This window comes from Herpailurus yagouaroundi, unplaced genomic scaffold, assembly GCF_014898765.1.
Source record: "Herpailurus yagouaroundi ecotype Mexico unplaced genomic scaffold, PumYag 215, whole genome shotgun sequence".
NCBI lineage: Eukaryota > Metazoa > Chordata > Mammalia > Carnivora > Felidae > Herpailurus > Herpailurus yagouaroundi.
In genome coordinates this window covers 7726912-7748915 of record NW_024412446.1, presented here as the reverse complement: position 1 = coordinate 7748915, position 22004 = coordinate 7726912, and the positions used below count along the sequence as shown (strand labels likewise).

General features: G+C 37.2%; 1 protein-coding gene across 4 annotated transcripts in view; it reads left to right on the top strand.

Annotated features, from left to right (window-relative positions):
• SSH2 (slingshot protein phosphatase 2) overlaps positions 1 to 22004 on the top strand; it is a 252213-nt gene that overhangs the window by 50171 nt on the left and 180038 nt on the right. For 2 of the 4 annotated variants that reach the window (XM_040455430.1, XM_040455429.1), the window contains exon 2: positions 8785 to 8865. The exons of the other annotated variants lie outside the window; for them this stretch is intronic. In XM_040455430.1, the coding sequence (XP_040311364.1) occupies positions 8785 to 8865 (81 nt within the window). The remainder of the gene's footprint in view (positions 1 to 8784; positions 8866 to 22004) is intronic. 4 annotated transcript variants of the gene reach the window in all.

Here is a 22004-nt window from a genome sequence, read left to right as displayed (position 1 = left end):
TTCTTCTTCTTCTTCTTCTTCTTCTTCTTCTTCTTCTTCTTCTTCTTTAAAAAACAAAAAAAAAAACCCCACAACCTTTAAAAATGTGAAAAACATTCTTAGTTTGCTGGCCATATGAAAATAGGCTATAGTTTGCCAACCCTGCCAAGGTTATGAAGGCTCAGAGGAGAGGGAGATGATTGAGGCTGAAGTCATCATTTTGAAACTCCCTGAAATTCTGAGATTTGAGTGGTCTTTGAAGGATGGGTAAGATTTACATTGAGAGATTATGTAACTTCTGAAGGGAGCAGTGATTGGGGAAACATGCCTATGATGCTTACCATAAAATAGCTACATGTTACCTGCAAAGAGTGAAAAGCAGCAATACCTCTGCAGGTGAAATGGGCTAAATTGCACATGAAAGTTAGGGAGTGCTGAATACCTGGACTCAGCCACTGAGAAGCCAACCTTCTAAGTATCTCTGAGAAATAAAGATGCTCTTTTGGCTTAAAGCCTCCATGTTGACTTGGAGCCCAAGGAAGGCAGTGTCTCATCTAACAGTTGGCTCTTCAGTAGGAGCTGTTGCTACTATGACTAATTAAAGGACAAACATCTTGTGTTTGGAGAAGATTCTTGGTGTCTTAACCATAGCTATCACAAAGATCATAACTCATCTTCAATTTGTACTTTTGTTGTTGACAACAAGGAAGAATTGCATCAACTAATGCTAAGTCACTCATTCACTGAACATTTATTGAATGCTGAGTGTATGCCAGGCCCTAAAGATATAAGTTGAAAACTTATAGTCTAGAGGGAGGGAAATAATATATATAGAGATACTTATAGTAGAATGAAATAAGGATTAGAAAATATATGTACAAGGAACTGTGAATGCCTAGAAGAAGAAACCATCAGTTAGTTAATCCTGATTTAAACTCTAGGTGACTCAGTCTAATTATTGCTGTCCTTCAGTGGACATAGATTATATCCTTTTTTTTCTTTTTTTTTTTTTTAATTTTTATTTAAATTCAATTAGTTAACATATAATGTAACATTGGTTTCAGGAGCAGAATTTAGTGATTCATCACATGTAACACCCAGTGCTCATCATAACAAGTGCCCTCCTTAATACCCATCACCCATCTAGCCCATCCCCCACCCAATCCTTCCATCAACCCTCAGTTTGTTCTCTATGGTTAAGAGTTTCTTATGGGTTGTTTCCCTCTTTCTTTTTTCCCCCTTCCCATATGTTCATCTGTTTTGTTTCTTAAATTTCACATATGAGTGAAATCATATGGTATTTGTCTTTCTGTGACTGACTTATTTTGCTTAAAATAATACATTCTAGTTTCATCTACATGGTTACAAATGGCAAGATTTCATTCTTTTTGGTGGCTGAGTAATATTCCATCGTGTATATATACCACATCTTCTTTTTTTTTTTTCCAAGTCTAGAAAGGCTTTTATTTTTTTTTAATTTTATTTTTCATTTTTTTAAAATTTACATCTAAATTAGCCTATAGTGCAACAATGATTTCAGGAGTAGATTCCTTAGTGCCCCTTACCCATTTAGCCCATCCCCCCTCCCACAACCCCTCCAGTAACCCTCAGTTTGTTCTCCATATTTATGAGTCTCTTCTGTTTTGTCCCCCTCCCTGTTTTTATATTATTTTTGTGTCCCTTCCCTTATGTTCATCTGTTTTGTCTCTTAAAGTCCTCATATGAATGAAGTTATATGATATTTGTCTTTCTCTAACTAATTTCACTTAGCATAATACCTTCCAGTTCCATCCACGTAGTTGCAAATGGCAAGATTCCATTCTTTTTGATTGCTGAGTAATAACTCCATTGTGTATATATACCACATCTTCTTTATCCATTCATTCATCGATGGACATTTGTGCTCTTTCCATAGTTTGGCTATTATTGATAATGCTGCTATAAACATCAGGGTGTGTGTACCCCTTCAAGTCTGTATTTTTGTATCCTTTAGGTAAATGCTTAGTAGTATAATTGCTGGATCATAGGTTAGTTCTATTTTTAACTTTTTGAGGAACCTCCATACTGTTTTCCACAATGGCTGCACCATCCTTAATACTGGCCAGTTGTCTTACAGATCTGTACCATTGATTACAAAGAGGCCTACGTGAAATACTGTGATTGAATCAAATCCAAATCATCATCCAGAAAAAGCAATTTCAAACATTCTGCTGCTGTTAGGTGTTTAGGATCCTCTTTATGTACAAAGTATATGGCTGTAGTGTTATTTATTTACTTAATTTTGTGGTTCCTGCTATACTAGGTATGAATACTGGGTTCTATAAAACAATTATTTTCCCCAGTAAAACTTGCAGAAAAGAAGATTCTGTGGTAGGGAGAACATGTCCTCCTCCCACCCAAAGAGTCTCCTCATCTTAATCCCCTGTGAACCTGCAAATATATCATGTTACATGCTTGGGGCAGGGGGCAGATTAAGGTTGCAGATGGAATTGATTTGCTAATTAGATGACTTTAAAATAGGCAGAGTATCCTGGATTATTGGAATAAGGGGAAATATAATTATAAGGGCCTTTGAAAGTGAAAGATGGAGACAGAGAAGAGGTTGTATTGATAAAATATAAGAAAAACTCACCCTACCTTTGCTGACTTTAAAGATGCAGGAAGGGAGCCACAAGCCAAGGAGTGTAGGTGGCCTCTAGTTACTGGAAAAGGCAGGGAAACGTATTCTGCCTGTATTAGTTTGTTAGGGCTGCCAAAACAAGTACCATAGACTAGTGGCTTAAACAACATTAATTTTCTCACAGTTCTGGAAGCTAGAAGTCAGAATTCAAGGTGTTGGTAGGGTTGATTTTTTTTTCCCCCTAATATCTCTCTCCTTGGCTGGTAGATGTCTGTCTTGTCTCTGTCTTCACATTGTCTTTCCTCTCAGTGTCTGTGTCCTGATCTCCTCCTCTTACAAGGGCGCCAGTCATATTGTATTAGGACCCACCCTAATAAACCTTATTTTAATTTAATTACCTCTCTAAAGACCATATCTCCAGATAGAGTCACATTATGAGGTCCTAGGGATTAGGAGTTCAACATATAAATGGGGGCGGGGTAGAGAGAGCACAATTCAGCCTGTAATACTCCCCTAGAGCCTCCAGAAGGAACATGGGTCTGCCACCACTTTGATTTTAGGACTACTGACCTCTAGAGCTATAAAGATAATAAATTTTGTGTTGTTTAAACTGTTAAGTTTGTGGTATTTTGTTACAGCAAATTAGAAAAATGAATACAGTTACAAGTAATCTGAGTCCATTAATAGGAGACTGATTAAATGAATTTTGGAATATCTATACAATGAAATAGCAGTGATAAAAAATACTGAAATAAATATCCACTGACCAATAAATAGATTAAAAAATGTGATATATATACAATGGAATATTATTCAGCCTTGAAAGGAATTCTGACACATGCTAAGTGAAATAAGCCAGTCACAAAAAGAGAAATACTGTATAATATCACTTATCTGTGGTATTCAGAGAAATCAAACTCATAAAAATAAAAAACAGAATAGTGGTTGCCAGGGGCTATGGGAAGGGGAAATTCGTTTTTTAATGGCTATAGAATTTTCGTTTTGCAGGATGAAAAAGTTCTAGAGATTGGTTGAACAACAATGTGAATATACCTAATACTAATGAACTCTTTACTTGAAAATGGTCAAGATGGTAAATTTTATGTTATATTATTTTACCACAATTCGAAGTTTTAAAAATAGTGAAACCAAAGACAAGTTTAAAAGGCAATGAGAGAAAAATAGGTGTAGTGTGCTTTCATTGTGTATTTTTAGAGAAAGTATACACACACACACACACACACACACACACACACACACACACAATATCTCTGAAAAAATCCCAAGAAACTCACATAGTGATTACTTATGAGAATGGGATTGTAGAGAATTAGGAAGTGGGAGGACAGGGATGGGAGGAAAACTTACATACTCCTTGACAGCTTCTGAATTTTATTGGCCACATGCATATATTACATATTGAAGTCATGATTTTTTACCGTAATTTACAATAATTTTGAGCTCATAGACACAGAGAACCAGAGACACAGAGAACGGATTGGTGACTGCCAGAGGTTGGGGAAAGACTGGGCAAAATGGATAAAGGCAGTCAAAAGGCACAAACTTCTAGTTATAAAATAAGTAATGGAAATATAATGAAAGAAAGAGAGTGAGAAAGAAAGAGAGGAGGGAAGAAAGGAAGGGAGAAGGAAATGGAAGGAGGAAGGGAGAGAGGAAGTCATAAGGTTTTTAAATCTGTAACTTGGGGTTAGGGACTGCAGAGAGGGTTTTCTCACTTGGGTCATGTTTAGACTGTGAAATCGCTTTGTCAATCCAGCTATGTCTAAGTGTCAGGATAAATAAGACCTTCTTGCTTTGGCCTTTAAAGAGTTAAAAACTTAGTTTCAAAGTGGTCATTAGGCTTTAAGGTACACATGTATGTTATGGTTTGGTATCTAATAGTATATTTTTAAAATCTCTAGTTTCTTTAAGAATAAGTGCAGTGTGTTCACTTAGAACCTCCGAAAAAAGTTGGGGGAGAAAATATAAATGAAAATAGAAAAGACAAAAGAAATATAATAGCCAATATTTTCTGCTTCTTAAAAATCACATAACCTGTATACAACAAGAATAGAATAAAAGACACTTAACAGTAGAAACAGGTTTTGACTCTTGTGGGATTATTTCTTAAGACTTCTGCTTACAAATTGTTAGGTAACTGGACAAGTTAGATTTTAACATTCTTCAAAACATCCTTCTTAGTACATGAGTCCTTGCATCATGCATTCCATATAAAGATTGCAACATTTTATTACTATAATTGTTGCTTAGAAGCTATTCTGGATTGAAACTTCTTGTTATATACGATGTGTTTGCCTTACCAACAATCTTGGCCCTTGTTTTTCTCCAGTGCTTAGCCAAAGCATATTTCCATAGAGCCATATACTTCTTTTTGTAGTTTTTCATCTTCATAAAAAACAAAAAACTAATTCTGGAGCCTGTTCAGTTATCTTTCCCTTTTTGTTTAGAATTTTCCTGTAGCTAATATAGCACCCAGAAAATTGCTTAGTACATAGTAGGGGTACAATAAATGGTAATGAATGACTCATTGTGAACTCAAAACTTCAGGGTTATATATGGTATACAGAGTTGTCTGTATTTAGAAGTGAAACTCCTATATATTTTTAAAGTTTATTTATTTATTTTGAGAGAGAGAGTGAGTGGGGAGGGGCAGGAAAAAAAGAGGGACACGAGGATACCAAGCAGGTTCCGCACTGTTAGTGCAGAGCCCAACGCAGGGCTCAAACCCACGAACCACAAAATCATGACCTGAATCGAAACCAAGAGTTGGTCATTCAACCTACGAGCCACCCAGGCACCCCAACACCTATAATTTTATAGAAGCAAAATTCCCCTATATAGTAAAAGTTTCTTTGAAAGGGAATTTAATGCAAATTTATAAGCCTTTTACATCTAATAGGGAGATTATTACTCTATTATTATTATCATCATTAACAGCAGCAGCAACAGCAGGAGCAACAGTAGTGACATCAGTAACTAAGTCATGCTGCGTGCTTTTCCTGTATTATCTCTCATGCAATATTTCCAATGCCCCTATTAGATAAATGCTATTTCCGTGCCTATATTTATGGATGAGGAAATTGAGCTCAGAGTGATTAAGTAATGTGTTCACCATCCCATGGCTAGTAGGTGTCAGAACCAGGGTATGAACTCAATTTAGTTTAGTTAAGATTTGGACTTGGCACTTCTAATGCAAAAACATGAATTTGACATTATCCACTTCAAAATTGGCCAAAGGGACATTTAAGAAGGGAAGGAGGAGAAAGAAGGAAAAGAAAAGAGAATTGATATCTGCACTACAAACTGGGCATGATCACTATCCTCATGCTAGAAAAACACTGGAGGATTTTGTTCAATATGAAATTCAGGCAAGGCCACGTTGGGGAAGAGCCTGCCAACTTGAGAAGTACTATGTATATATAAAAGTCCACCTGGGAGTGGATCAAGGTAGCATCTTTTATTCCCAGTTTACTAATGTTAATTTTATCAAGTACTTTTTAGCATCTATTTAGATAAATCTTATAGTTTTCCTCATTTGACCTAATATGCTAAATTATATTAATAGAATTCCTAAATATTCATTCATTCTTGGAATAAGTCCTTTATAGTTATAAGCAAGACAGTTCACTCTGCAGAACCCAGGAACAACTCGGGAACTGGAATTACCAAGTACCCCAGAAAGCAGAGGAAAGAACTTGAAATATCCTTTGTCTTCCTTTAGGATTAGATTTTAATTTGGAACTAAATATGTTGTTTGCTAGTAAATACTTGTTCCGTGAACCAATTATTTTTAATGCTGCCAACACACTTAAATTGATACCTTGTAACTTAATGAATTAAATTACAATTAATACGTATGCAGTAAAGTCTTAAAATAACTTTAGGAGTGTAAGTCATCACAGAACCACCTTCTTGGAAGATATTTTAAAAGAAATCATGTAAACATGCTGAAATATTTTTAAGAATGAAAATTTTGAAAATCTTAACTAGTATAATTTGGATTAATTGTACACTGTGGCAGTGACAAGCCACTATTGATATGCTTAATATTACTTGTGTTGTCATCTGTTGTGATCCGAGAATTTGGGAGAATTGAAAGCAGTTTTGATCTCTACCTTATTAATTTCTTCAAATATTTTAGTTTTTTTAATTATGCCTTTACCTTTTCTAATATGACTTTTAGAAGGAAGTCTTCAAGTATTTTGTAGTCTGATTTTTTTTTTTTAAAAGACAAGTGGAAAGTAAATGTTCTTAGTATTCCCCCCTCCAAAATTCAAGGGAGTGAGGAATAAAGAGATTTTGCATTTGTAGGATTTAAAAAGTGATTTTAAATGTTTGGTTGTTTCTGTTTATTTTCTAAAAGAGGAAGAGAGAGGGAAAATGGAAGATGAGACTTGGTTGTAAGAGGGAAAACTAAAGTAGGCAAAAGATCAGGGTAGGAAAAAAGAAGATAAACCAGGAGAAGGCACTTACCAGAAATAATAGCTCTGAGCTTTACTTTTTTTTTTTTTCAGTTGTTTATTTGCACTCCAAAACTCAATCTCTACAGGTATTAAGTAGGTTTAAATGTAGTTTCAGCTTTGAAAAGTCAAAGTAAGAGTCAACTAGGATAGCCACAGAGTAGTTAATATAAGATTAAGTTTCAGCCACTGGTAGCAAGGTGGGTTTTTTTTGTTTTTTTTTTTGTCACTTGAGAGCTTTATTGAGATATAATTGATATACAAAAGACAGACATTGTTAATGTGTACAATTTGATGAGTTTGGACACATGCATACACCTGTGAAACCCATCACTATAACCATCTCTAAACCTATCTGTCACCTCTGAAAGTTTCCTCATGCCTCTTTGCATTTTTTTGTTGTTGTTTATTTGTTTTGTGGTAAGAACATTTAAGCATGAGGTATGCCCTCCTACCAAAAATTTAAATACACAATGGAATATTGTTAACAGTAGGCATTATGTCATATAGCAGACCTCTATAACTTTTTTAGCTCACTAAACCGAAACTTTGTACTCTTTAAAGAACTCTCAATACTCCTTCCCCCTTAGGCCCTGGAAACCACCATTCTGCTTTGTGCTACTGTGAATTTGATTATTTTGGATACCTCAAATAAGTGGAATCGTGTAATATTTGTCTTTCTGTTACTGGCTTATTTCACTTAGGATTTCCTTTTTTTCAGGCTGAATAATATTCCATTGTATGTATATATCACTTTTTCTTTAACCATTTGTCTGTTGTTGGACATTTGGATTGATTCCATCATCTTGGCTATTGTGTATAGTGCTGCCATGAACATGGTAGTGCAGACACCTCTTCCAGATCCTGATTTCAGCTCTTTTGGATTTATACCCAGAAGTGGAATTGCTTGATAATACAATAGTGAGAAGTTTTGATGACATAAGCATTTACATCTTTATGTAGGGATAGCTCAGTTTCCAGTAGCTTTTACTCAAACAGCAAACATTTGGGTGGAACTTAATGGGTGAGAGTTGGAGCTTTTTTTCTTCTTCTCTTTTTTGTGGTGGTGTTAGTCATAAGGGAAGAATATTCTTGTGTTACCAGCTAATTATTTCACTCTTTTGTCTCGTTTTCCTTATCTGTCTTCTAGACAGATTTTGAAAAAGAGATTGGACAGTGGAAGAAAGGTTTTAAATTGTTTTCTGGCATCCGTCAGGTGGACTTGGGTAGGGCATATCTTTTGGCTGTTCTTATAAACACTTGTTAGAAGATGGCTGATGAGGCTAGTAGTTAGATACCTCCAGTCATGTCCTATGTTATATTCTGAAGCCTGACTCTAAACAGTCATATTAAATATGTACCTTTGGATATGAGGATAAATGAACACAAACCTACCCTCTGGGAATAGTCCAGAGTACATACTATAAACAGTTAGAAATACCATCTTTACAGAAAAGGGACACCCCATTGCCCAAATTGGAAACCATAGAAAATGCTTCAGCTAATCAAACATGCCTCAATCAATTTTCTGGTCACCTAACCAATCAACTTGTTGGCTTTATTCTCTCCAAAATAGCCATCACTAATCAGAATTTCAGCTTCTCACGTATGAGCTAACATGACTCGGTGATGTCTGCTGGCTTTTCCCTCAGGCTTATGGCCCCATTCATCTGGATCTGTGAAATGATCTTGTTTGTATTACAGAGTTCTCATTTGGAAGACAGTGAATCAGCAGTGTTACTTTCCTGTGAATGTGAAGAATCAGATATCTTTAGTGGTTCCAATGTACGTAGGTATATGTTTTTATACAGCCTTTGGTAATTCCAAGTGAAAGCTTTTTGGGTAAACTTGGCTTTCAAATGCAACTGAGATACAGTACCTATTGTTTCATCTGTTTGGCCTCACTCAGCAAAATACATAGTCTGTGAAAGCAAATAAGGGACTTGGAATGAGCATATATATATAAATATAAGCATTATATTTATAAATATAAATAAGAGTATATTTGTATGCATAATAATCTCCATTCAAGGTGTATTTACCAAAGTAGAAAAATGTTGTAACCTGAAACTTTGAGTGAGTTCTCCCTCAGTAAAGATGATTGTTTTAATGGGCTTTTTACATTAAAAAAATTTTTTTTAATGTTTATTTTATTTTTGAGAGAGCACAAGCAGGGGTGAGGCAGAGAGAGGGGGACAGAAAATCCAAAGTGGGCTCTATGCTGACAGCATTGAGCCCAATGTGGAGCTTGAACTCATGAACCATAAGATCATGACATGAGCTGAAGTCAGACGCTCAGCCGAGTAAGCCACCCACGCACCCCCTTACATTTTTTAATGGTCAGTAGTTTCCTTTTCCCTGTGGCAACTGCTTGGTATTGGTGCTCCACTGGACCTTTATGCCCCATAGACGTAGACCTAACACATCCTGGCTGTTGAGAATGTTAAGCCAAATAATGTTTTAATTACTGGATCATGCTATCTAACTAAATACATTTCATGAGATGTTATAAATTTATTTATCTCACTGGACCCCCAAAATAGTTGCTTAATTACCACAAATTGCCCAGGCTGAATCAGGCTGAAGTTAGTTAGAGAAGGACTTAAATTGACTTTTAAAAAATTTAAATATCTCTTGTAACAGGATAACTGCCTTTGCTAGCCATGGCTAATGCTAGGTTCTACAAACCTTGATGATAAAATCTGGATCCTGTCTATTTTAGGATGTTTATTGTATATAGTAGGCACTCTATAAATGTTAAAGTTTCACCAATTGAAATTCTCGAAGTAAGTAGGGCCTCTTAAGTATATCATCATAGTACAGCCTAGCCTGCTCTTAAACTGTCTTCTTTACTTCACCTTCACTTCACAGAGAAGGTGATCGCTATTTCAGGACTTCATCCAACTGTTATATTGACTGACCCAGTTGAACTTCCTTCAGCGTTGATGATGAGTCTGAAATGGCATTAAGTTAGTTATTGTGACTCACTAATAGCTGGAGCTGTGCTCATTCCCTAGTGCTTGAAAACATTGATGAATTCACATGAACACTCATTTATTATCAACATTTTGCAGATGACAAACTGAGGGTAGAAAGGTTGTATTCTTTGCCCAGTGTTGTGTGATAAGCAGGGGCAGCGCTGATGTCAGATCTCAGCACCCATCAGTGCTGTCATCAGTGATCTCATTATCAGCAGGCAGCAGCATCATTGGTGGAATATGTACCAAGGCTGTTTATATAGTTTCCTCAAGATTTACTTTGCTCAGTCTGCAGTGGCATCTTCTGGATTAGACTGCCTTATTTTTTGGCTGACTTTGTCTTAAAGAGACCAATGCATGGCAATCTATATGAAGAAAATTTTTATGAAGTTGTGCACATGTGGGGAAAAGATGACTCTAGTTTTAATGGTTCTCTGAGAAACAATTAATTGGGTATGTATATTTGCAGATTATTCTGGATCGCTTTATTTTATTGCCAGATTTCATTCATTTAAGTCAGGTTTGTTATCTTTTCCTCTTTATAAGGCAAAAGTGGTTACATGTATTTGGCTGGCTCTTAAAAAGTATTGAATTATCCTCCTATTTGGTTGCTTAGGAAGTATTTCCTATATGTTTTCCCCCTGTCCTCAGCTCCCATTCCCACCCTCATGTCAAAGGAGGTTGAAGATCTCCTTCCCAGTTTGATGCCTTAAACTTGAAAACAAAATTGTTTGGAGAACAAACTGATTGAAATCTCCACTTTGAATTTTCTTCAAAGGAAATTGCATGGGATCTTGATAACTATTTGAAATAGAAGTTAACTATTGTATAGAAGAGTAGCACATAAAGTCAATCACTGAAGAACTTTCTCTTCAATCTTGGGATAACAGAATTATGAACTTTCGTTATCTATATTCATTCATACATGCATGCATGCATGCATTCATTCATCTCCAAGCACTGATTGACTATGTTGTACTAATCACTGGGCCCAGGGCCATGGAAGTTAGGCATAAAATATAGAATCTACCCTAAGAGCAAACTTTCAGCTATAAGATGAATAAGTTCTGAAGATCTAATGTAAAACATGGTGACTATAGTTGATAACATTGCATTTGATAATTTGACATGGCTAAAAAAGCAGAACTTAAATGTTCTCACAGAGAAGATAAATATCTGAAGATGGGGGGGGGGATCTTTTCACAATGTATATGTATATCAAAGCACCATGATGTATACCTTAGAATCTTACAGTTTTATTTGTCAATTTTACCTTAATAAAACTGAATTTAAAAAAATCTACCCTAGGAGAATGTATAACTATGCTTCAACAGCTTAGTTTTATGGATTTTTATGGAAAGCCATGAAAAGGAGAGGAGAAAATCATTCATATGCAGTACATGGGGAGAAGAAAAGAAATATATGGATGAGTGGAAAGAAACTTGGCTGGAGGCAAAGAGGGGATGGCTGCCTTAGATCTCTTGGGGCTTTCTTAGAAGAGAAGGGAGGAGTGTAGAAAAGCTTCTCCCTCTTCTCTGGTCCTATTCAGCCTCTGGGGAAGCAGATAAAGGGTAGAAGCAGCTTCTTGTTCCCTTTGCTGTGTACAGGGTTGTTGGAGGTCTCCATAATGGGAAGAGGGACTGCCTGCCCCCAGAGCAGGCTTGACAGTGTGACTGGAAAAGGTAGCAGAGGAGAAGATACTGGCCTTAGCTGCAGGAGTTTCACTTTGGCTTCAGATAGGAAAGAATGTAGGCAGTGACTAAAGCAGGTTGGGGTACTGTTAGCCACAGTAGCCACTGAGATTCCTGAGAGTCCTCTCTATTCCTCATCCCCATACCTTGCTTTCCTGCCTTAAAGGAGAAAAAGCTCTGTGTAAGCTGGAATTCCAATTACCATGTTTGTTGGGGTTCAGCTAGAACCAAGCAGATTCATTACTATTGCAGGGTTATATCTTCCCCAGCCTGGAGGTCAGGAAAATGCTTGTTATGTTAGGTCTTTTTCCTCAGGATACAATTTCTTTCTTTCTCTCCTTCCCCTGGTCTTCTGACCCCACTCCCACTCTACCAAACAGGAGGAGGGACACATATGGGTGGTCATACTATTTTTATGGTCTGTTTCATTCCTATGCTTGGATATTATATCTTTGTAGGGAATGCATTTCCCTTCCCTACAATCAAAACAGCATTTTGTTTGATTAGCCCAGTGAAAGGAAGAAGTGTTAGCCTTCTGTTATTAAAGAGAGAAAAAAAGAAAATGTTACCCTTGAATCAAATGTGGAAAAGGCAGACAAAAAGGGAAATCTAAAATGTAAGAATTATTTGGTGTAGCATACTTTACATTTTTAAACTGTAGATTTGCATTCTTTTCTAGGGCAGGCCAGGTGTCTCAGAATATAGCAGTATCCTTCTAGATGGCAACTTCTATGGAGGTTTTCATGTGTAGTCATTTTGTGGGAGAAATGGCTTGGAGAGAGAGAATGTTTAACCTATGTTTAAGATAAATTTAAGAATTGTAAAAAGTTATTAGCATTAAGATAAGCAAGCCCTAATTCAAGGCCTGCTATTGAGTAGTCAGCCTATGGGTTGAGAACAGAAGGCACTTTAATCTTTAGGATTCTTCTGAAGCATCTTGTTTTTCTTGTATGTTTTAAGTTTTAGAATGTGGTATATGGGATGATCAAAACAATGAATTATTTGTCAGCTTAGAAAGTAAAACTATATTTAAGGGGGGAAAATTGGGGCACCTGGATGGCTCAGTCGGTTAAGCGCCTGACTCAGTTTTGGCTCAGGTCATGATCTCAAGGTTCGTGAGTTCAAGCCCCACATCAGGCTCTGCGCTGACAGTGTGGAGCCTGCTTGGGTTTCTCTCTCCCTCTCTCTGCCCCACCCCATTTGCGCTGTCTCTGTCTCTCTCAAAATAAATAAATAACGTTAAAAAAATTTTTTTTGAAAAGGGGGGAGAACTGCTATTGTCATTAAATCTACTTTTGTAAGACTCTAGATATTGTGAGCAGACACACTAAACAGTAGATCGTAGATAAACTCAGAGATACAATGATAACCAAAGTAGTTGGCTGGAAGGTGGTGATGGTGTAGGCTGATAGTATGTGCACCTAGTCATTTCTGATGGTTTGTATTTACCTTTTTTCTTTTAGCTCTCGGTATTGTATTTTTTTCCATTTTTGCAGGCTGATTTACAGAGATACCATTTCACTAGACAACATACACAAATATAAAAAGGATAAAAATAAGAAAATTTGTTGCCAAAGAGATGTGAGTTTTATTACAGCTCAAGATTCAGACAACCTGGGTCAGAGTCGCAACTCTACTTCCTGGCTCATGATGTCACTTCTCTAAGCCTCCTTTCTCCCATCTGTAAAATGGGATTAATAATAGTACCTGTCTCAGAGTGTTGTTAGAATTAAATAAGATTTATGTAAGGTACTTAGAGGGTCTGGCACATTTTCTGTGCTAAGTAGAGAACAAGGACAGATGTAGGATTCCCTGATGTCACCATGTCTTCCACAGAGTCAGGACAGTGCCACTGTTGTCTGTGGGCACAATTTAAGTTTGTAGTCCATCCAGTGCTGTGAGGGAAGAGGAAAAAGTGGACATCTTGACCATTTTTATTTTTCTTCACCACCCTTGATTTGGCTTGTGGTCCGAATAACTTGTGGCAATTTCTAAAATATATTATTTAAATTTGTAAAATGATTATTGAAGGGCCAGAAGCTTTCTTTTATTCTTCTTTATATTTGCCACAGTGCCTACCATAGTGATTTGCAAGTTGCATACATATATGGAATGCCTTGGGTAATGGAATCTCAAAATGATGCTTCAGGCACACCAGGCTTTCCCCTGTACTGGTTTTATATTGGTCTGACTTCTGGCCCTTCTTTTGACCAGAGACATATTTTGGCGACATCTGGCACAAGGATATAGAATGTAGCAGTGAAATAATTGTAGGCAGACACCAAGAGCTTGACCTGATTTATAAAATCAACCAAATAAAAGCTCCAACTAGCTGAGTTATCCTGCTTCCATAATCTGAGGCAGGGCCTGTTCGGGTGTACTTGTTCCTTATTTTGGTTTAGGAAAGCAAGAAAAGCAGAAGATGGCATGACTTGTAGGATTTTTCATTAATAAAATTATACAGGGTTTTTTTAGATTACAGTTTGGAAATGAGTTACCCTTTGGAAGGTAAGCAATCTATTTAGCAATTACTATTTGCCAGACATGCTAAGTGATTTTCATACACATTAGTGTTGAGTCCAAATTTTTGAGGTTAAGGACTTTTAGTATTTCCCATTTAAAGCTAAAGAAAAAGAGGCTTGTGTGAGGTATGTACCATGCTGGTAGTGACAGCCAGGTCTGCCTGACACTTATTTGAGCTTTTCATTTTATGCTGGATTACCTTTGCCTTTGAATGGAATATTGTTATTCTAGTGCTAGGGGGTTGGGGCAAATGGAATAGTGGTTCTCAGCTCTGTTTTTGCACCAGAGTAATCTATGGAACTTCTAAAAAATAGAGACTCAAATCTTACCTTAACGACTTTCTCATTCAGTGGGTCTTGGACATCTGTATTCTTTACAAGGTACGTAGGTGGTTACTTCACACAGCCAATGTTAAGAATTATGGTTCTTAGAAATTCCGTAGGGAGGAATTATAAGATTACAGATCTGGGGGCATCTGAAGACTGAATTTGGGATATTGTAAAGACACACCATTGATAGAAGTATAGGGGAAAAAGAGGTAGCTTAATAGTAATAAAGTTTCATGTTTCAAGAGGTAGAATAGTATGTGTCATCAGAAATTGGATATATCACCAGGTTATTTTATAGCCAGATTAATTCTCCATTCTTTCTGTGAATCTCTAGAGTGCTGCCACTATTGTACTTAAGCACAGTCCTTCTCAACCTTTGCTCTCCCAGATAACGTTTTACCCAGTGGTTGGGGTGAAGTTCTAGTGAATTTGCAATTTCAGACTATTAGGCAAGAACTGCTAACTCTGAAGAGAGCAGTGGATGGCAGTGATTAAGACAAATGTGATGGGAGAATGTAAATTTAACAGATTCTTAATCTTAATGGATCCTGTCTTCTGAGTCCCTCCTAATACCTTCTGTTTATTTTTTGTAATCTCACAGTATACTTTGGCAATAGGGAAGGGTTAGTAATTTTTCCTTTCACTTTACAATTAGGAAGCTTGAGTTACAAAGGCCAGGACTTGCTGAGAACTATAACTAAAATAATGGCTAACATTTGTTGAACACTAACCATGTTCCTGGCTCTGTAGGAATGTTTTTACATGTATTATCTCATATTGCATCTCTGATGTGGACAATGTTTTAGGGATAATAAAACTGAGCTCATTTATTCTACAGTTATTTGAGTCTCCTCTGTGGCAGGTACCATGCTAGGCAATGAGTATCCAGTGGTGAACAAACCAAACCCTTTCCCTAATGGAACTTATAGGGGAAGACACATAATAAGAAACAAATAAATATTCAATTATAAAATTTGATAGTGCAATGAAAAATACAAATGGGAAAATAATAATAAAGAATAACAAAGCAGAATAGCCAGTTAGATAAAGGGTGGTCAAGAAGGGCCTCCCTAACATGGTGATATTTTAGTTCAGAATTGTTCAGGGATTTGCTTAGTGTCACACATTTAGGAAGTGATAAAGTTCAAGTCTGATTTCCAAGGCTATGCTCACTAAGTTATACTGCCTGTCAGACATGTGCTTGGAATCTGCCAGACTCTCCTATCTGGTCTGACAAGCATTCCTATCATGACACCGTACCAAATTTCCAGAAGGGCATCATAAAATTTATAAATAAGAAATTATAATAATGTTTCTTTCCAAAGAAATCTGCCTCCTAAAATACTTCTTTAAAGAGAGCCCTAGGAGGCAGCAAGGAGAAGGGATAGCAAAAAATATTGCAAGCTGTATATGGATTTCAGCAAATGATAGACATAGCTCCAGAGAAGCTGGAAATCTCTGCTATAATTGCACCAGGTACATTTGCATGAGGAAGTGCTCTCTTGGCATGCATGGGCTGGGACTGGGTGTTCCACTTTGGATCAACATCTTATTTCCTGGCCTTACTTGAACTTGAACTTGAAGGTGCTGATCCAGGAGCCAAGCAGAAGACGTCTAATGGAAGAAGCTGACTGAGGAGTGTTACGTGGTGGCTAGAACCTCAGGATACTTGGAAAGAATGTTGAAGGAAGGGAAACTGCTCTTGGGAAGGGAAAGAACAAAGTGAACAGTGAAATACAGCCTTGCATTTAAATGCTGCGGTCTTATTTTGACTTTACTGCAATGCTTAATTTGCCAAGTTACTTTCTTAGGATTTTTCAGCAGAGTCCTCTGAACTCCCCCTTTGCTCCAGAAGAATTTGTCCACTTAATCTTTTTCCTCCCAGGAAATAACAGTAGTTCTTAAGCTGTTTAGATTCTGTAGAAGTGTAATACAAGTTTTTAAACCCTGGATTATGAACCTAACTGTAGATTTGAATAGTGCTTAGTATAAATTTATGTTTGGAAAAGGTCTGTGCATGATATTCATGTCTATATCTTAACTTGATGATTATACTGGTAAAGATTGTAAATCCTGGCAATCTGACAGTTCAGTCAAAAGTTATAATTACGTTGCAACTCTATGACCCTGAAATCTAATTCTTGAAAACTTCCTCTGAAGAAATTATTTAAATAGTGTAGTACTAAAATTTTAGTGACCATATTTAATAATAGGAGAAAGGGAATGGTTAAGTAAACTGTGGTTAATATTAGACACAAAACCCAGGGACCATAAAAGAAAACATTGATAAATTCAAATACATAAAGCCAAAAATTCTACATTAGAAGATCCTATAAATAAAATCACAAGACAACACGTTGGAAAAAGATTTTCAACACATATGACAAGAGCTAATTTCTATAATATGTAATGTGTTATATAATTTTTTTAAGATCAGACACACAATAGAACATGTGCAAAAGAAATTAACAGAGTTTCACAGAAAGATATATAAATGGCTCTTCACCATATGAGAAAACATTCAGTAGTCCTCATAACCAATCAGATCAGCAAAGGTCATATAAGTATGATATTGCATTGTGTTGGCAGGGACTTAGGGGAAACAGCAATGCTGTATATTGTTGGTGGACTCTAAATTAGAATAAGAGGACATTTTGGAAATATTTATTAAAATTCTGTATGCCAATAGCATTTACTCTAGAAATTTCATTAGGAATTTATCCTCCAGAAATATTCCTATGTATGTGAAATTTCATATATTGAAGGATATTCATTGCAATGTAAATGAATTTGACAAATTTGAATATAAATTTGCTATTTGTAATGACAAAAAATTTGAAATATCCTAGATGCCTATCAAGGTGTTTCCATATCAGCTAATATGGAATTGTCTTCTGTTGTTGAAATACCAAAATGCAAAGCAGTGTGTGTGTTTCATTTGTGTGAAAAACAATTAGAGGAAAAAGAATATATTTAGATCCTTAAATATGCATAGATTGTATCTGGTAATATATATAAAAATTTAAAACAGTGGGGTGCCTGTGGCTCAGTCTATTAAGGATCTGACTCAACTTCAGCTCAGGTCATGATCTCGCGTTCATGAGTTTGAGCCCCGCATTGAGAACATCGCCTTCAGGGGCGCCTGGGTGGCGTAGTCGGTTAAGCGTCCGACTTCAGCCAGGTCACGATCTCGCGGTCCGTGAGTTCGAGCCCCACATCGGGCTCTGGGCTGACGGCTCAGAGCCTGGAGCCTGTTTCCGATTCTGTCTCCCTCACTCTCTGCCCCTCCCCTGTTCATGTTCTGTCTCTGTCCCAAAAATAAATAAACGTTGGAGAACATCGCCTTCAAGCCTGCCTGGGATTCTGTCTCCCTCTCTCTCTGCCCCTCCCCTGCTTGCTCTCTATCTCTCTCTCAAAATAAATAAAAATAACTTTAAAAATAATTTTAAAAAACGGCAATTGTGTTTAGGGAGAAGAACCTGTTGGCTCAAGGAATGGACATGAGATGGAGACCTATTTAATGTTCATCATGTTGCTGTTTTTTTTAATTGTGTACCATGTGCAAATGATACCTACTTTTAAAAAATACTAAAATAAGGGACACCTGGGTGGCTTAGTTGGTTAAGTGTCCAACTTTGGTTCAGGTCAAGATCTCGAGGCTCATGGGTTTGAGCCCTGCATCAGACTTTATGCTGACAGCTCAGAACCTGGAGCCTGCTTTGGATTCTGTGTCTCCCTCTCTCTGCCCCTCCCCCACTTGGTGCTCTGTCTCTCTCAAAAATAAACATTTTAAAAAATGCTAAAATAATTGAAAAAGAGGAGTAGAACAGAATTTCATAGCTGCCATTCATTCATCCCACAAATATTATTTTATTTATTTTCTTAAAAAAATTTTTTTTAATGTTTATTTTTGAAAGAAAGACAGCATGAGCAGAGAAGGGGCAGAAGAAGGAGACAGAATCTGAAGCAGGCTCCAGGCTCTGAGCTGTCAGCACAGAACCCAATGCGGGACTTGAATTCACAAACCATGAGATCATGACCTGAGCTGAAGTCAGATGCTCAACTGAGCCACCCAGGCACCCCTTACAAATATTATTTTAAAAGAAATAAGAAGACATCTCTTTTCCTTAAATACCCACAACCTAGAAAAAGAGATACCTAAATAAGATTATTAAAATATAGTATGGTAAGTACAATAATGGAGTAGATGTGTGTACTAAGTACAATGTGGCACAAGAAGAGAATAATTCATTACTTACTTGATATGTCAAGTTTACAAATGAACAAAATTTGGGGGCGCCTGGGTGGCTCAGTCAGTTAAGTGTCTGACTTCGGCTTAGGTCATGATCTTGTAGTTTGTGAGTTCAAGCCCTTGCTTTGGGCTGTGTGCTAACAGCTCAGATCCTAGGGTCAGCTCTAGATTCTCCCTCTCTCTCTCTGCCCCTCCCCACTCACACTCTGTCTCTCTCTCAAAAATACATAAATGTTAAAAAAAAAATTTTTTTTAATGAACAAAATTTGGGATGCCTGGCTGGCTTAGTCAGTAGAGCATACAACTCTTGATCTCAGGGTTGTAAGTTTGAGCCCCACACTGGGTGTAGGGATAACTTAAAAATAAAAAATAAAAAAAAATCTTGGGGCTTTGTGTGGCTCAGTCAGTTAAGTATCTGATTCTTGACTTCACCTCAGGTAGTGATCTTAGTGAGATTGAGCCCTGTGTCAGGATCCTGCTTGGGATTCTCTCTCTCCCTTTCTCTCTGCATCTCCCCCACTTGCATGCTTGCTCTCTCTCTCTCTCTCCCCCTCTCAATAAACATTTTTTAAATAAAATTTATATTAATGAACAAAATTTACATGTATACTCTGATTATAACTACATTAAAACTATATAAATAAATAACAAAAAGAGGAAACACAGAAGCCTTAAATATAAGAAGTTTCATTCAAATGTTGAGGATGTGAAGGGCTTTTGGAATATCAGAGTTGTCTTATTCATATTTTAAAGACAGTGCTTTTTTTTTTTTAATTTAGATTTTTAAAAATCAAGTTATCCAGGGGCGCCTGGGTGGCTCAGTTGGTTAAGCATCTGACTTCGGCTCAGGTCATGATCTCACAGTTCATGATTGGGCCCCACATCAAACAGTGCAGAGCCTGCTTCTGATCCTCTGTCTCCCCCTATTTCTGCCTCTCTCCCACATGTTCTGTCTCAAAAATAAATAAATAAACATTTTTTTTTTTAATTTTTTTTTTCAACGTTTATTTTGGGACAGAGAGAGACAGAGCATGAACGGGGGAGGGGCAGAGAGAGAGGGAGACACAGAATCAGAAACAGGCTCCAGGTTCTGAGCCATCAGCCCAGAGCCCGAGGCGGGGCTCGAACTCACGGACCGCGAGATCGTGACCTGGCTGAAGTCGGACGCTTAACCGACTGCACCACCCAGGCGCCCCTAAACATTTTTTAAAAATCAAGTAATCAGGACTCAGCGAAGCCAGAGTCCCTAGAGTCCCCTACTCATAGTCTTAAAGATGAGAGGGTAAGAAGTACTGTGTTTGCCCTAAGTTAATATATGGAATAAACAGTCTCTTTATCACACATAACTCTTTACTTTTACCTACACAATTTAAGCCTGAATCTCTCCAGGTTACTATGAAGAGCCTTGGAACTAATTAGTGTACAAGTTATATCTGTAGAAGTGCTCAGTGATCTTCATGGGAGGTGGGGTGTCTTTTCAATTTTTGGTATATAACAGTTTTTTCCCTTCTCAAAGAGCTTCTTTAACACTAGCAGACCTTTACCAGGGCCATTTTTAGACGTCTTAAAAGTGAGCTACAGAACAGCCAGGACTATATTGAACAATTCTGACACTCAGAATTTATGGCCTTCCTGTTATGAGCTACATATAACAAGTAAACACCAATTAAAACCCACTGTGATGTTGTGTCATAATAATTTAAATTCTACCATATGAGTTAGTTCCGGGTCTTATGATCAGCTCTCTCATTAAGTTACATATTATATATATTTTTAATTTTTTTATAATGTTTATTCATTTTTGAAAGACAGAGAGAAACAGAGCACAAGCAGAGGGGAGGCAGAGAGAGAAGGAGACACAGGATCCAAAACAAACTCCAGGCTCTGAGCTGTCAGCACAGAGCCTGACGTGGGGCTTGAACCCACAAACTACGAGATCATGACCTGAGCTGAAGTAGGACACTTAACTGACTCAACCACCCAGGCGCCCCTAAGTTATATTTTAAAGCCCTACCATTTCATTTCCTTCTCCATTCATGGTTTCCACTGGTCTGGTTCTATGGCTGTATCTTGAACTATTTAAACCGGCTCAACAGGGAGCAGCACTAGGCACAATACCAAAAGTGGAGCAGAACTGGCCTTGGTACTTCCTTCATTGACTATAGTCACACTTCTTCGCCTGACCCCTGTGCCTTAAGGGCATGACCTTAGTTTCTATTTCTTGTGTATATGGTTACCTTTCACTCATTATTCTTTCAGCCAGTAAATATGCAGAGTACCTCCTATGTGCTGGACACTGTTCTGGTTGCTGGGATATAATGATGCTTATGGCAAACATGGTTCCTCCCTTTGAAACTTGTATTCTAGTAGAAAAAGTGGCATTAAGCAACTAATTCTACATTGATTATTTAAATTATAATCGTGATGGATTCTGAAAAGGGGAAAGTACACCATACTATGAGATTATAGCTAGCTGAACCTGACTTCCTTAAGGGTTAGTGGTCAAAAAGAGAGCTTCCTTGGAGAACTAGTGTTTTGAGTGGTACACTGAAAGATGAGTCAAAGTCAACTAGAAAACTGGGTGGAGAGAGTGGGGAAAGAAATACAGGTCAGGAAATCTATGGCATATTCAAGGAACCAAAAGGAGGCCAGTGAGGTTGGAAAATAGAAAATAAGGGAGGAAATAATGCAAGGTGATGCTAGTGAGGTCCGCAAAGGCCAGATGGTGAAGACTCTTGTAAACTAAATTAAGGATCTTGGTCTTTATTCCTTAAACAATAAGAAGCCATTGAAGAGCTGGGGAGTGAACCAGTTAACATTTTAAAAAGATCTACCTGGTTTTACTCTGGAGAATGTGCAGAAAAACAAAGCCCCAACTGTCTATGGCTTTTTGCTTTTTTGTGATTTGATTTGATTAATTTGTTGGAGGATGGCATGCTTAATAAGAGGGAAATTGACCAAAAAGTCAGTATGGTGTGGTGGTGAAAAGTGTATGACCCTGGATAAGTTACTTTCCATCTATAAGTCTTAATTTGCTCATCCAAAGAATGGAAATAATAAATAACATACTTGCCTTATGGGATTATTGTGAAGATTAAATGAAATAATGCCTGCAAACGCTTAGATTAAGGTCTGGTTTATTATAAGCCTG